General features: G+C 34.7%; 1 protein-coding gene and 1 pseudogene across 4 annotated transcripts; both read right to left on the minus strand.

Annotated features, from left to right (window-relative positions):
• Positions 1–282: 282 nt before the first annotated feature.
• Positions 283–2,154, minus strand: LOC133784974 (uncharacterized; annotated as a pseudogene).
• A 3,325-nt stretch (positions 2,155–5,479) lies between these two features.
• Positions 5,480–8,024, minus strand: LOC133782062 (uncharacterized). Of its 4 annotated transcripts, XM_062221220.1 has the most exons (5): positions 7,488–8,024; positions 7,263–7,358; positions 6,939–7,115; positions 6,738–6,843; positions 5,480–5,787 (listed from the first exon to the last, which is right to left on the minus strand). In XM_062221220.1, the coding sequence occupies exons 1-4, from the start codon at positions 7,986–7,988 to the stop codon at positions 6,754–6,756; spliced, it is 864 nt and encodes a 287-aa protein (XP_062077204.1). In that variant the 5' UTR covers positions 7,989–8,024; the 3' UTR covers positions 5,480–5,787; positions 6,738–6,753. The 4 variants fall into 4 exon arrangements, with proteins under 4 accessions (XP_062077204.1, XP_062077205.1, XP_062077203.1 ...); XM_062221221.1 differs by lacking the exon at positions 5,480–5,787 and having other exon boundaries at positions 6,602–6,843; positions 7,263–7,355; XM_062221219.1 differs by lacking the exon at positions 5,480–5,787 and having other exon boundaries at positions 6,602–6,843.
• Positions 8,025–16,091: the final 8,067 nt, after the last annotated feature.

The raw sequence follows: 16,091 nt of genomic DNA on the forward strand, positions 1-16,091 counted from the left end.
AAGATTCACAATTGAGTAAAACGCCGTTTTTGGAGTGATTCATTTTTTTTAATCTTCTTGATAAATAGGTACATATATAGTGAGCCAGAAAATTCGAAATGAAGTCGTAATTATTCTATATGAAGTATATATATAAACAGTGACGGAGCCAGAAATTATGATCAGTGAGGGCTTGGACAAATATTAATTCGAAACTAACAAAAATAACTAATAAATTGTCCTTATAAATTTTCATGTTCAACAAAATAAAATAGGACACTGTCATAGAAAATAAAATAAAAATTACAATTTGCCTCGACGGGTTTTCATGTTTTGAAATCGTTGCATGATAACTTCATTGTCAAGGCTATTGATAATGTCTTTTTCAATGTACACAAGTAAACAATCATTCATCCATTGATCTCCCATTCGATTACGCAATCTGTTTTTCAAAATATTCATAGAAGAAAATACTCTTTTCACCATAGCAGTAACAACAGGTAGAATCAATGCCAATGTAATAAGTCGATACACCAGTGGATAGAGAATATTTTTCTTTGTTTCGACCATTTTTTGAGCAAGATCTCCAATACTTTTCAAACCCAAGAACTTCTCAGTAGTACGTATATCAATAATGTAAGTTTCAAGTTGATCATCGAGTATCATAAGCTCAAAAGTAGAAAAGTCTTTGGGATAATACTCAGCAAACCGGACCAACTTTTTTTTTTCAAAAGCTACAAATGAATCACCAGGGCACAAAGAAGCTAAACAAAGAAGTAGTTCGGTGTTTACCTCATTGAAACGTTCATTTAGCTCTTGAAGTTGGATATCAATAACAACAAAAAAGAATTCCACACGATAGTGATGTAAATTTGTCATTTCTTGAGTTTTGCGCTGTGATCGACCTTGGGCAACAAATGTATCATCCATATCAGGAACATCCACATTATATTTAGCACAAAAGCTTGAGACTTGATTAAGAAAGGAATCCCATTCATTGTCTCTCATTGCTTGTAATCTTTCCTTGCAAATTTCCACTAATTTCATGGAATTTGCAATATCTTGATCTTTTCTCTGTAGTGCCTTTGACAATTCATTTGTTATTCCCAACAATGCTTTCATTAAATGTAGACTGAATATAAAATCAAATGTTAACATCAAAGACAATAAATTACTTGCTTCAAACCTTTGTTCAGAGTTTGCTCGGCCATCGTCTACTATTATTTGAAGAACATTAGTTATAGGAGAGAATAAGTTAATCAAGCTTACCAATGTAGCATAATGTGAACCCCAACGAGTATCACTGGGACGTTTAAGATTGGTTTCTTGATTTAACCCTCTTCCACTTGAAATTTCACCACACTTGAGTGCTACAGAAATAATAGCATCTTGCTTTTCTCTAAGAATATCACAACGCTTAGAAGAACATCCAACGACATTTATCACCATAGTTACCACACTAAAAAGATAAGCAACTAGAATATGTTTCTTTGCGACAGCTACAAGAGCAAGTTGAAGTTGGTGAGCAAAACAATGAACATAAAAAGCTGATGGATTCTCATTCAAAATAAGAGTTTTAAGACCACTGAACTCTCCTTGCATATTGCTTGCCCCACCATAACATTGTCCCCGCAATTTAGATATGCTTAATCCATATCTAGAAAATAATTTATCAATAGCACCTTTAAGTGACACAGCTGTGGTATTGGCCACATGTTCAATTCCCACAAATCGTTCAATCACACGCCCATCTTTATCTACATATCGCAACACAACAGCCATTTACTCCTTAGTTGAAATATCACGAGATTCATCAACTAAAATAGAAAACAACGCATCTCCAATTTCTTTAATAATGATATCAAGTGTTTCAAAAGCTGCAACCCTCACAATATCTTTCTGAATATCAGGTGATGTTAATTTTAAATTCTCAGGAGCATTTGTCAATGTAACTGCTTTGATGTCTTCATTATGATTAGCAAGAAATTTTAAAATCTCAAGAAAGTTACCTTGATTACTCGAGTCTCCAGATTCATCATCACCACGAAAAGCAAGCCCTTGTCGCAATAACAAACGAATGCAATCAACCACTGCTTCCAAACGACTTCGATACTCACTACGAGCTTGCTTTGATTGTTTTTCAAAAAATGTGTGAATATGTTGTTTTTCGTTCATTAACGCTTCACACATTTTCCTAGCTTGATTGTGAACACTAGATGGACCTCCAACATGAGTATAAAGTCTTGCTTTTCCATTTTTAAAATTTCTAAGTCCTTGACCAACAAATGAATCACCAACTGATTGTCCTCCGCAATTTGATTTAAACAGATAACAATACAGAAAAAATGCACCATCTTTTGATACATGATAACTCTACAAAATAGAGTTATTTTACCACTTTTTATGTGCTAATTGTTGCTTAATTCTTGAGTTTTTAAGTAATTTATTAAGTTTTTAAGTAATTTTGAATTTATTAGGCTTAATTTACTTTTTATAGATTTGTGTGTGTTTTTATAGTTATTTTGTTGTAAAATATTGTAGCTAATTATTTAAATTATTGTTGTTTAGTTTGGGGTAAAAAAATGTTGTTTTATTGAAACTAAATGTTAAATATAAATTAAGTTATAATTAATATTTTCAAAAAAAAAATTAAATTTATTTATTTTATAGTTGAAAATATTTTATTATGATTTAGTTTATGTTTATTTTGTAGGGAATGTATGCACTTCAAAAGAAAGAAAAATAAAGAGGAAAGTGGCATTTTCAAATGAAAGAAAGGAACAAAATGATATTATTAAAAGACCAAAGAAGCTCCATGGCCCAAGCCCACATCTCCAAGTTGCTACCCATCCATTTCAGCTTGGTTTCTCCAACTTCCCAGCACATAACACCTCAGCATCAGCACTCCATCAAAGTCTTCACGTGATTTCTCAGCATATATCATCACATATGCACATCAACCACCAACCTCCAAAGCAGCTCCAACGCCTGCTTATGACCAGCTGCCCATTGCATTCAGCCCAAGCCCATTTCGGCCAGCCTAGACCAAGCACCAAACAACCACCAAAAAGACCCAAAAATCATATTTTTATTCCCAATATTTTTCACTAAAATACCAATTCCCTCTTCCCTATTTTTCTTACCTAAATAAACATTCCTAATTTATTTTTACCCTAGCTTTTCACTAATCTTTTACCCAACTAAACATTTCATCTTTCCAATACTCTTACACTTACTCTATTTATCCTACCACTTCCCAACACAATTAAATTAATCAATTTATTTATTTTAATTTGATTAATTTAATCTCCACATTTTGCCTATAAATAAAGTCTTGTAAGACCATTTGGGGGAGCTCTTCTTCTTCATCTTTTTTTTCAATATCTTCTACACATTTTTCTCTCTTCTTTTCACTAGTTTCTCTCTACCATTTTCATCTTTTGAAGAGCATGTCAAGTATGTTATTTTGTAATTTTTATCTAGTTATGAGCTTCTAATCTTTTTCAAAGGTTATTAAGATGATGATGAAGCAAAATGTAACTAGATAGTATTTTTCATTGTATGTTGACTTCTCATTTGTGTAACATTGTTTATGGATTTTTCTATCAATGATATGCATTTTTCATCTATTATTGAGTGTTAAAGCATATTACACTTAGTTCTTCATTATGCAAAAATATGATATTCTTTGATTAAATGTTTTTCATTAAATTGTTCACATCTAATTCTTAGAGCATAAGTATCATATTTTGCCTAAACATAATCTCTTTGATTTTTTGTAGTTTCATTAAGTTGTAACACAACTAATGCTTAGAAATTATATCTTATATAAGTGAAGAAAAATCCTACATTTTTTAAATAGTAACTTGTGCTTGAATAGAAAATATATTTTGAAAAAAAAATATATAGTGTGATTTATTTCAACTATATTAAAACTTGGGAATCAATATACTTATAAATACTATTGAACTTGCATTTTGTGGATTCTAAAATCTTAATAATCTTATTTTATATATCTCATTTGAAAACAATTTTTCTATTTAATCTTAAATCTTTTTATTACTTGTGTTTTATTTTTCTAAAACAAAATCTCATCAAATATTTGGAACTAGGTTAGAATATTCTTACTTTGTTTGAAATAGTTTCTTTTGATGTTAGTCAACTCCCATGGGTTCGACCTCGTACTTACATGAACATTATATTCCGAAACGATTCGTGCACTTGCGAGCTTAAATAATAAAACACCATCTTTTGGGATCAACAATACACTATATTCAAGCCAATTTTGAAATTCCTCATACCAAGCACCGTTGAATGCTCTTGATTGAGGTCCAACTTTTGTCGATGGAAATGGCTTGAGGTGAGGTTGACAAGGACCTTTTTGCATATATGCTCGCCGAACTTGATCACGAATTTTTAAAGGATGGTCCATAATCGGTGTTCTCAATCCTGGGTCACTTTCAAGATCTTCAAGATTTATGTTGACATCCGCATAACTTGATTTTGTAGTTTTATCATTCTTTCCTATAGAAGTTGAGGAATTTTGTGTACTTTTAAAATTCCTCTTCATACCTATTGTAGTTAAATATATGAACGATTAATAATAAGACTTGTGAATATGATTATAATTATGAAATATAAGAATATTACATAATTAGAATCTAAACAAGGAAGCAAACAAACAACATTAACTATAAAACACACAACATACCTCAATAAAGATTCGATTTAAAGTAATTGTAAATTTGCTTTTCTTTTATAAATTCAAAAATTATATCATCAATTCATTCAAGGATATATATATATATATATATTCTCAATGACTATAAGGCCACTTTTTCTCCTTGAAGTTTATTAATTACATTTAGTGTTGCTCATGGTTGTTTTCATGCCTCTTTTTCAATTTTTTATTTGTAGTATTGTTGTAAGAATTTTTTTTATCTAGTTTAATAGTTTGTGGCCCCTTGTACTATTTCTATGGGTTCACTCAAGAAAAGAAAAAGATATATATATATATATATAAAATATCTTTATACGACATCTAATTTCTAAACAAATGCAAATAGAAGAAAAAAATCAATCACTAACAGAAATTGAAAAACAAAATAAAGAAAAACAAAATGAACTACTTTGTTGTGTTATTTAAACCATTTATTATATTAAAAAAAAGTAAAGGAAAGAAAGAAGAAGTTACTCACTTTTGCAATTGGTTGTGCTATTTTCTAAGACCCTTTTGAATTTTGGCTCACACTTGCCTCACCAACCAAGAACGTATGGGCTTGCTCTCCAATTCAAAGGTTTTTTTTTTTTGAGATGATAGCTTGCTCTCAAAGTTTATTTTCTTTGACCGTAAAAATTTTGGTCAAAGAAGGAAGTTTCTAGAGAATTTAAAGAGACTTCCTATAAAAGAAAAAAATAAAATCTAATAGCCTAATAGGAAACAAATAGAACCGTACAATTGCTTGTGTATTAAATATATAATTATCCTTTTTTTTGTGGGGAATAAATTTATTTTATTCAGAATGCATAATATATGGAGTACAAATTGGGGGAGGAATTTCCTCTAGCCAACAAAACTCATTGTCTAGCCAAATAGTATGCAAAGATACTCTTGGAAATTAGACAAAAGAATTTTCATATCAAAATGACTAATACAGAGATAATTTAATAGGTTGAACTATTGTTTTAAACCAAAAACAATTGAAGAAAAATCAAAGAAACTGCCGCAAGAAGAATATCAAATCTTGAGCATATAAAAGTCTCTTTTAGTGTCACGAGAGTTTATGCTTGAAAAGTTGATAAGTAAACCTGCAACACAAACCAACAAATATAAGTAACTTCTTAAAAGTAAAATAAAAGAAAATCTTTTATAATATAGGAAATCAAGCCAAAGTTCCATTCTTTGGGTTTCCCTCAATTCAAATTTTAAAAATAAAATTAATTTTTAAGTTTAAGGGTCTAATCAAAGGCTACTCTTTGGTTAAACCCTATTAATTTTGTCTAGTGAGATTGAGAGTAATAAAGTAACAAAACAACCACATCCAATAATTAAAAATAATCAATTAAGATAGCTAAAACCCCTTTTGACCCAAAGAGAATTGAAGGAAGCCACTAGCAACTTGATTACAGTTTTATAATAGTCAATATTGTGTGTTTGTCTACCAATTCATCCAGTCTACAAACAGGCACAATAAGCCTACAAACAGACACAAAAAACAAGCCTACAAACAGGCACAAACAAGCCTACAAATAGGCACAAAAAACAAGCCTAAGAGACACAAAATATGTGAAAGATAGCATATACTCAATTTAAGACTTAAGGAGATATATACCTTTTGGCTTTAACAATATCCAAGAGAAAAACTTATTAGGCTGGGTTTGGTTTGAAATAAATGGGCTTAACAAATTTAAGTAATGCCTTATGTTTTATAAAAGCTATATACATGTTTTCTTTTGATAAATATATAAACGAAAAAAGACCAGAATTAATAAATATTAATATGTATATGTTGTTTTTTTTAATATTTTCAGTGAGGGCTTAAGCCTACCGAAAGACTTGACTGCCTCCGTCACTGTATATAAACACATACAAAAGAAAAACATGTATATATATTTTATAGTATTGAACACACAATAAATTTTGCCCTTGCTATTAATATAATGAACACAATTCACTTATAATATAGTAAGCAGTCATATGTAAAGGTAAATGAACTCCAATCTAGCAATACTTAAGGAGTTGAGTTTTTATGATATACATTATCGGATGTAGAATCACATTATGGTACAAAGCTGGGATGCGAGCAGTGCACTCCCTATGCTTGCCACTAGCTGCCCAAATTGTATTGCTGTCTGCATCTTAGCCTGCGATTTAACATAAAATCTACTTACCAATTATTTAAATAATTAATAATATTATTAATTTGAAGACAAATATATGAAGTACTCTACTCACTCACTTGTTTAGATTGTTGATTGACAGCTGGTACAATTGCTTTAGATAAAGAGTAATTGCTTGTCGTCTCTTGTTTGTCGTCATGGGAGTGAGAAGAATCATTGGAAGAAGACTCAGATGATGTCGGACATGGTTTCATGAAATGCGTTTCAACTTCTGATGGAGAACGCTCATATTTGGGCTTAATTCACATATTTCACAAAACTAAATTATATTAAATTTCTAATAATTAATATACATGCATATATAATGGCCTTTTTGTAAGATTAATTAATTAAGTTAAAAGAATTAAATGATGTGTAATCAATTTATGTATTCACACACTTACTTTTTTGGATCTTGTTCTAGATCCCCCAACGGTTTTATTATCAGACGAAACAGTTGAACCGCTTGCTGCCTCAGCATCCGTCGAAGTAGTACTCTGCTACACCAAGTAATAATTAAGAAATATATAAATCCAAAAAATATATATAATTAAGAAAAAAGACAATAGAATAGTTGGTACTAGCTACCTTTCTACTCCATCTATAAATAGTAAGAATAAATATTATACCTTGTTGCTCAAAGCTTTCATTCTCTTCAAGTTAAGCAAAACAATGGGATCCAGAAACTCCTGGTGACGATGCTCAAAATGGCCCTCTGCGTAACACTGAGAGCAAACACTGAAAGCAGCAGTAGTACTGGTACTACTTTGGTTGATCTCATAGTCACAGTGGTCAAAGTCAAAGCATCTCAAACAAGTGAAGTACATCCCTTTCACAAATTTCTTACACTTGCCTCCACAGAAGGGTCTGTTACTTTGGATTATGTAAAACAAAGTTATGATGTCGTCTTGATAAAGCTCGTCGTTTCCGCACTGCTTAAGCTCGTCGTAGAACTCTTCCGAGCTCATGTTAGGGCACCCCATCGTCTCCATATACGCCGAGAACTCCTTGAACTTCACGTACTCATTGCCCTTCGGGTCCATCTCACGGAAAAACTCATCTACGACATGTTTTATGTCGTCAGTCGCGGCCGTGTAGTAAGCCAAAGCCGTCTGACGCAGATCCTCCATTAATTCTATCAATATATTTCTTTATAAACTAATCTTTCTCTAGCTAATTATGGACAAGGTTAAGGGAAGGGGCGCATATGTATGTATATATAAGGAATTCCACGATTAATCAGTGGCTGTGGACAAGTGTAATAAATTTTCCAGAAGTTTCGGTGAAGAATCGGGGAAACGCGTTACTTAAAAATAATTATCTTTTTGAAAAGTCTTAGACTCTCATTTAGTTTCCTTTGTAGCCTTCAATCAAAGAAAATATTAAAAAGGGAAAGAAGGAAGAGAGGCGTAAATAAAGTTGTGAATATTTATGTGTATATTAATTTCCTCACTTGATTGATACAATATCTGTAATGGGTATTTATAATACAGTGGACATAACAGAAAAATATTCTCAAACTGGTACACCTATAGAGAAATTCCTAAAAGTGTGGGATGTGTCCCATTCTAGAACCATCTATGTACAGGTGTATACAATGGAATATTCTAAAGTATCAAATTTTATTTTTCAACATGCTCCCTCAAGCTTGACTGTGGTACCGATGCAACAACAAGCTTGTCTTTGAAATACCGAAATTGACTGATTGACACTGGCTTAGTAAATATATCAGCTATTTGTTCATGGGTTGGAATGTCTCTGACTTCAATGAGACCCTGTTTTATCAAATCACGAATGTAGTGCACATCAACTTCTATGTGCTTAGTTCGATTGTGAAAGACAGGGTTGGAGGAGAGTTGTTTGGCTCCTGCATTATCACACCAAATCATAGCAGGAACTTTGTGATTAAGGCCAAGTTCTTTGAAGAGTGAATGCAGCCAAGCCACTTCAGTAGTAGTGTGAGATAAGGCCCTATATTTAGCTTCGGTTGATGACTTTGCAACGACATTCTGTTTCTTGGAGCACCAAGTAATTAGATTACCTCCCAGATACACACAATAACCAGTAGTCGACTTTCTATCGTCAATGGAACCAGCCCAATCCGCATCACTGAAGCATTCGACTGTCCAATGATTTGAGGGTTTAAAGACAAGTCCCTGGCCTATAGTTCCGCGAAGATATCTGAGAAGTCTTTTACAAACAGTCCAGTGATGTTGAGTGGGACTATGCATAAATTGGCTTAATTTATTCACAGTAAAGGCAATATCGAGTCTGCTCAAGGTAAGATATTGAAGACCTCCCATGACACTTCGAAAGAAAGTAGGTTGATTAAAGAGTTTGCTATCTCTGATGCTCAGCTTTACGCCTTGAGATATAGGTGTGGGACTTGAGTTACACTTGAGCATATTGGTTTTGCGAAGTAAATCAGTCGTGTATTTTTCTTGAGAAAGATGAATACCGTATGCTCCCCGAGTGATTTCAAAGCCAAGGAAGTAAGTCATAGACCCCAACGATTTCAGAGAGAAATATTGCTTGATTTGAGTGATGATATTGTTGACCCTATGATGATTGCTGCTAGTTAAGAGGATGTCGTCAACATAAACTAAGAGATAGAGTTCAGCACCTTCATTTTTGTAGTAGAAGAGAGATGAATATGAGACAGAGTTCTTGAAATTCAGAGATAAGAGAACTTCTTTTAAATGATCGAACCACGCACGGGGAGCTTGACACAGCCCATACAAAGCTTTATTAAGCTTACAGACATGATGAGGAAAGGCAAGATGGACATAGCCAAGAGGTTGAGACATGTAGACAGTTTCAGTGAGGGTGCCATTGAGAAAGGCATTGTCAATATCCACCTGTTGAATATCCCAATTTCTGGCAATAGCAAGAGCAAGAATAACTCGAATTGTAGACAACGGGGCTAAAAGTCTCAAAGAAATCCACACCTGGTTGTTGTTGAAAACCTTTGGCAACAAGGCATGCCTTGTAACGTTGAACAGTTCCATCTTGATTCTTTTTTATACGAAATACCCAGCGATTGTCAACAATACTCATAGCAGGAGTCCGAGGAACAAGGGTCCAAGTGTTGTTTTTCATAAGAGCCGAGTACTCAACATCCATGGCCGACTTCCAATGAGGAAGAGTAAGATCTTGATCAGCACTTGCAGGTTCATATTCTGTCATTAAAGCAATCAGTGATGGACAAAAAGCATGGAAAACTCGAGGCTTCCTGATGCCGGACTTGGCTCGGGTAATCATGGGATGAGATGGTTTGGGAAGAGGCGATGGAGATGGTAAAGGAGATGATAAGGATGAATGATTTGGTTTGTGTGGTGCTTGCTGCAAGGAAGACAAAGGTGAGGAAACATGGAAAGGAACAGTAGACTGGGAATGGGAACTACCTGGGCTGGTTTGGTTGGGTGACGGAGCAGAAGGAACAAGTGAAAGAGAAGCAGGTTCTCCTGCAAGTGAAGAAGAGGAGTGCACTTTATCAACAATCATAGTTCCACCTGCATGTTCAGAAGTCACGGTAGGCAAGTAAGGTAGCCATTGGGGATATTGGGACGGTTGTATAACAGAATCTGTACACGCTGTAGTGTAAGTGAAACCTGTAGCAAATGGAAAATCAGATTCATCAAATGACACACTACTTGCAACATAGACACGTCCTGAAGGATGAAGACACATATAACCTTTGTGACTTGGACTATAACCTAAAAACACACTTGGCTGAACGAAATTGAAGCTTGTTGGAATTATAAGGACGAAGATAGGGATAACAAGCACAACCAAAAGCTTTTAAGAATTTATAGTTTGGTGTGAGTTTAAACAACTTTTGGATTGGACTTTAGTAGTTCAAGACTGGAGTAACAAGGTGATTTATAAGAAAGGTGGCTGTTTGAAACGCCTCCCACCAAAACCGTTGAGGCATACTAGAGTGAGCAAGGAGAGTTAAACCGGTTTCAACGATGTGCCTATGTTTGTGTTCAGATTTTCCATTTTTTTGGTGGGTATGCGGACAAAGATGACGAAACTTAATTCCTAAGGCTTGAAGGAAGGGCTCAAAAGATCTATATTCACCTCCCCAATCGCTTTGGACAGTTTTGATTGGAGTGTTGAATTGGCGCTCAACATGGGTTTGGAAGGTCTTGAAAACTTGGAGAGCTTCATTTTTAGTTTTTAATGGAAAGATCCAGGTATACCGGCTGAAATCATCAATGAAATGGATATAATACCTATATCCATGTCTAGACATGATAGGGGAAGGTCCCCAAATATCAGAGTGTACTAAGTCAAGGGCATGTTTGGTTTCTTTAATAGTTGAGGGATATGGTTTGTGATGAGCTTTACCCAATTGACAGCTGGAACAAAAATGCAAATTGGAAGGTAAAGTTTTCTTTTCATTGATTAAAACATGCTTGAGTACATTGAAGGAAGGATGGCCTAACCTAAGGTGCCATAACTCAGACTCATTGACAGAAACACTAAAACAGGACTTGACAGACTCTAGACGTGGACTAGAAATTTTATTTGCTGGAACTTAAGTTGTGAGACAAGTGGAACCGTGACTTGGAGAACATGTTGGTGGAACTGTGAGTTGATAGAGTCCATTGCTATCCTTCCCTTGAAGAAGAACCTTCTTCATATCCATGTCCTTCAAAAAACAAGAATTAGCAGAAAACTTGGCATAGGCATTGTTATCTTTGGTAAGTTGAGAAATACTTAATATATTTTTGGTAATAGAGGGGACACAAAGAACGTTGTTGAGTTTAACAGCTTTGACATCACCAATTGATTTAAGAACAAAATTGCCAATATGAGAAATTGAAAGAGACTGACCATTACCTACGGTCAAGTGAGTCTTACCATGATACTCAGTTGGAGCTTTGAGATTGTCAGCAGTATCGGTGATGTGGTTTGTGGCACCACTGTCAAGGTACCAATGCGTATTCGCAGATGGAGAGTGTTGGCCTGAGTTAGCTAGATAAGCTTGTTGTCCGTGATCAACAGAATTGACAGCCACATTATGGTGAGGAGTTGCAGACGGATTGGGATTGAAGGGAGCTGGAGTGAAGGCTTTATCAAAACGATAGTAACATTTGGCTGCTGGGTGGCCTGGTTTGTTGCAAAGTTGGCACACAAGATGACCATGGTTGCTACGACCACGGCCATGACCCCGACCACGGAAAGAGGATCTGGCAGAGTGAGAAGAAACAAAAGGTTTCCGAGTCTGAGCTGCAAAATGAGCGGGTGGAACAATGAGGTCAGTAGGAACAACAGAGTTGATTTGTTCAAGCCTCATCTCTCGACTCTGTAAGAGAAACTGAACTTCAGAGAGGGTGATGTGGTCTATCCTAGAAGTAAGATTAATGACAATCGAGTCATACTCGGGTCCAAGGCCACCAAGAATGTAAAGAATCAGATCATCATCACTAAAGACCTGTCCTGCAGCAGTGAGACCATCAGCAATAGTTTTCATTTTTAAAATATAATCATGAATAGATAGAGCTCCCTTTTTCAGAGACTGGAGTAGAAAGCGCAGCTGGAGAATGCGTGCACGAGACTGGGTCGTGAAGAGATTTTCAAGAAGAAGCCACAGTTCTTGGGTAAAATTGCAGCGAAGAACATGGCCTAACATAGCTTCAGAGATAGAGTTTAAAAGCCAACTTAAGATTGCTTGGTCGGTGCGAACCCAAAGAGTAAATTGGGGGTTTACCTGCTTGGGCACGAGAGCAGCAGAATCAGCAGGAAGAGCAAGGAACTGCGATGGGCGAGGTCGGGTACCAAGGAGAAATCCCTCAAAATCGTGAGCACGGATGGCAGGAAGAACTTGGGAATGCCAATAAGGATAGTTGTCACGGTCTAGACGAACTGTGATAGGAGCAAGCAGAGGAGCAATAGGAGCTTGCACAATGGGAACAACAGGAGCTTCAACAACCGGCGAAGCAGGAGGACGATGAGCAGCGTCGACGACCAGTGGAGCTGGTGGAGGATCTTGGCGGCGTTCTTGACTGACGGAAGAATCAGATTGAGACCCCAAAGATGCCATTGGCGTCTGATACCAAATCAAAGAAAATATTAAAAAGGGAAAGAAGGAAGAGAGGCGTAAATAAAGTTGTGAATATTTATGTGTATATTAATTTCCTCACTTGATTGATACAATATCTGTACTGGGTATTTATAATACAGTAGACATAAGAGAAAAATATTCTCAAACAATATGACTGGTACACGTATAGAGAAATTCCTAAAAGTGTGGGATGTGTCCCATTCTAGAACCATCTATGTACAGCTGTATACAATGGAATATTCTAAGGTATGAAATTTTATTTTTCAACACCTTCCATTCGGTCATCTGTCAAAGTCCCTCTCTCCTCCAATCGACCATCATTCTTTCTCTCTTGGTATCAATCTCTCTACTTGGATAAGTAAGATCTCTCAATATTTCATATTTGTGAAATGTAAAAGTTTATTTATTTTTCATAAATAAAATTTTCAGGAATATTCACTCTTTGTTTGGGCATTAAAGATCTACCCCTATATTATTTCTCCTTTAGTGGTCTCGGCTATCTCTAGTTGTATCTATTACATAGCCAGCCACTCCATCATTGGAGTAAGTCTTTCTTGGTTCAAGAAATTTCAAATTTTTTATTTATCTAAATCCTTTTACTAATTTGGATGTTGTTTAGAGAATTTTGTTATTGAAAGTGAATATCATATATCTACATTTATATATATATATATATATTTATATTATAAGTTAGGTTCAACGAAAGGTCGTCTGTACAATCTGTCTGTACAATTTGTATATCTGTATGTATTTATTTTAATTCTTTGAAAGAAAAAAAAAACAACTAGGCAAGGTCACTTTTGTATTTTAGTTTATGGAACAATTGCCAAAATACATGAAAATGATATACCATTACACACATAAATAATTACATATAAATATTCATATTGCATAATGCATAACCAATATATTTGTTCCATGTTACTCCAAAAACTAATCAATTCCGTGAACTCATTTGGGGTCTTGTTATCCTCTTAGATATTATTATTATTACTTTTTCAAATAAAGACATTATTATTACTTCAAAATTGGTGTATTATGGGTATGGTATAATCTGAACTGTGAATTAGTGCTTCTCATTGGGACATGTACAATACTTTTTATAAATATTATTGAATTATACAACATATAGGTGGTGGTAGTTAGGTAATAACACCAAATGTGACATATGGCAGATATTTTTCTCTATTTAGAAGAAGCACTTTTAAAATTTATTTAATATTGAATTGAGTAATATACTATGTGGTGATATACACAAATATTTTCTTCGATACAAGCTCCATGCTTCTATCTAAGTTATTGAACATAGATTTAATAAGTTTGCTAGCTATTGATGAAAAAAATAATAAAATTTAATGATAGTGCTTAGTGCATGGAACCTCATGCCAATAATCACATTTTATTACATATATATTATATCTTTTCAAGCTCATATCTCAGATTGAGTTTGTTTTTTATTGGGTTTAGATACTTAGGAGTGGTGGGGCTAGTCTATTTATTATATATATATATAAGACTGTGCTATTGTTTTGATCATTTCTCCAAATTTCATTGTAATTTCTTTATGTTGTGAATAAGCACACTTGAAGAACACGTTAGTTTAAGTAATAATGCGGAATAATACAAAATGACAATATAGTAAAACCAGAAAAATAACCAAATATGTGAACAGATGCTATAAGTCAATGGTGTAGCAATATACACAGTGAACACCAGATTTAACGAGGTTCAATCACAAACAAGTTCTTGTTTGTGATCTAATCCTCGGGAGGAACCACTTTGTGACCAATCTTGATTTAAAATGTAGCTCAGAATTACAGAAGATGATCTTCAAAGATCAAACTCGAAATGGTGTCATGCACTTACAAAATTTCCTCACTTGAGGGTACTGTGATCAGACACACACAGTCCCTGTACATCCCTCTGCACTCATTATTTTTCTTCTCAAAATTCTCTCTCTAGATCGTCACCTAAAACTGAGAATAAAGAACCTATATATAGACACATATATGGGCTCCAAGAGGTTGGGAAACACTAGCTAACTACCTAACTATCAAAACAGTTAAGTAAGTTAACAGACTATTCCAAGTGGCTAAATTCTAACAATTCCACCTAATTTAGTCACTTGGCAACACTATAAAAAACTGAGCTAAAAATAAATAAATAAAATAAAGAATTTGGCCGTTCCATCAAACAGTGAGAGTGCCTCTGAACAGAGGCAACTATCTTCCTTCAATCTTCAGTAAGCTTAGGCATAGCCTAAACTTTTCTCTTGTAACTGGTTTGGTAAACATGACAGCTGGGTTGACATGTGTACTGATCTTCTTCACACCAACTTTCTGGGCAGCTATAATATCTCTGATAAAGTGCAACTTTATATCTATATGCTTCGATCTCTCATGGAACATGGGGTTTTTCATCAAATGGAGTGCACTTTGATTGTCACAATGCACTGTGATGTTGTCTGAATTGTATTCCATTTCTTTTGTCAAACCTTTGATCCATAAAGCTTCTTTAATGGCTTCAGTTGCAGCCATGTATTCTGCCTCAGTGGATGAGAGTGCTACAACCTTTTGCAAATTTGATTTCCAACTTACACAACCTCCTAAGGCTGTAAACACATAACCAGTTAATGACTTTCTTGTGTCTAAATTTGCAGCATAATCAGAGTCTACAAATCCAGTCACTTCTTCTTCCTTTTGATCTGATTCACCTCCATAGACCAGACCTGTACTCATTGTCCCTTTGACATATCTCAGAATCCACTTGAGTGCAGACCAATGATGATCTCCTGGATTAGCAATGAATCTGCTCACTACACTCATACAGTGAGCAAGATCTGGTCTTGTACAGACCATTGCATACATGAGACTACCAACACAACTAGCATAAGGAACCTTCTCCATTTTCACCATTTCTGCCTCTGCTTTGGGAGATTGTTCTTGTGATAACTTGAAATGAGGTGCTAGAGGTGTAGAAACAGGTTTGGCATCCTTCATGCCAAACTTTTCAATCACTTTCTTGAGATAACCTTCCTGAGTCAGAGTGATTGTGTGTGGCCTGTTTCTAATAATCTCAATGCCTAGAATTCTTTTGGCTGCACCTAGGTCCTTCATCTCAAACTCACTACTGAGTTGCTGCTTTAACCGGTTTATAGCAG

This window comes from Humulus lupulus, chromosome 6, assembly GCF_963169125.1.
Source record: "Humulus lupulus chromosome 6, drHumLupu1.1, whole genome shotgun sequence".
NCBI lineage: Eukaryota > Viridiplantae > Streptophyta > Magnoliopsida > Rosales > Cannabaceae > Humulus > Humulus lupulus.

What these genes read in the sequence shown, in the direction of transcription:
- LOC133782062 (XM_062221220.1), bottom strand. Translation starts at nt 7,988, where the DNA reads ATGGAGGATCTGCGTCAGACGGCTTTGGCTTACTACACGGCCGCGACT. An exon ending in TGAAAGCTTTGAGCAACAAG is followed by an intron (nt 7,359 to 7,487) that starts GTATAATATTTA and finishes TACTTGGTGTAG; the next exon opens with CAGAGTACTACTTCGACGGA. An exon ending in TCAATCAACAATCTAAACAA is followed by an intron (nt 6,844 to 6,938) that starts GTGAGTGAGTAG and finishes GTTAAATCGCAG; the next exon opens with GCTAAGATGCAGACAGCAAT.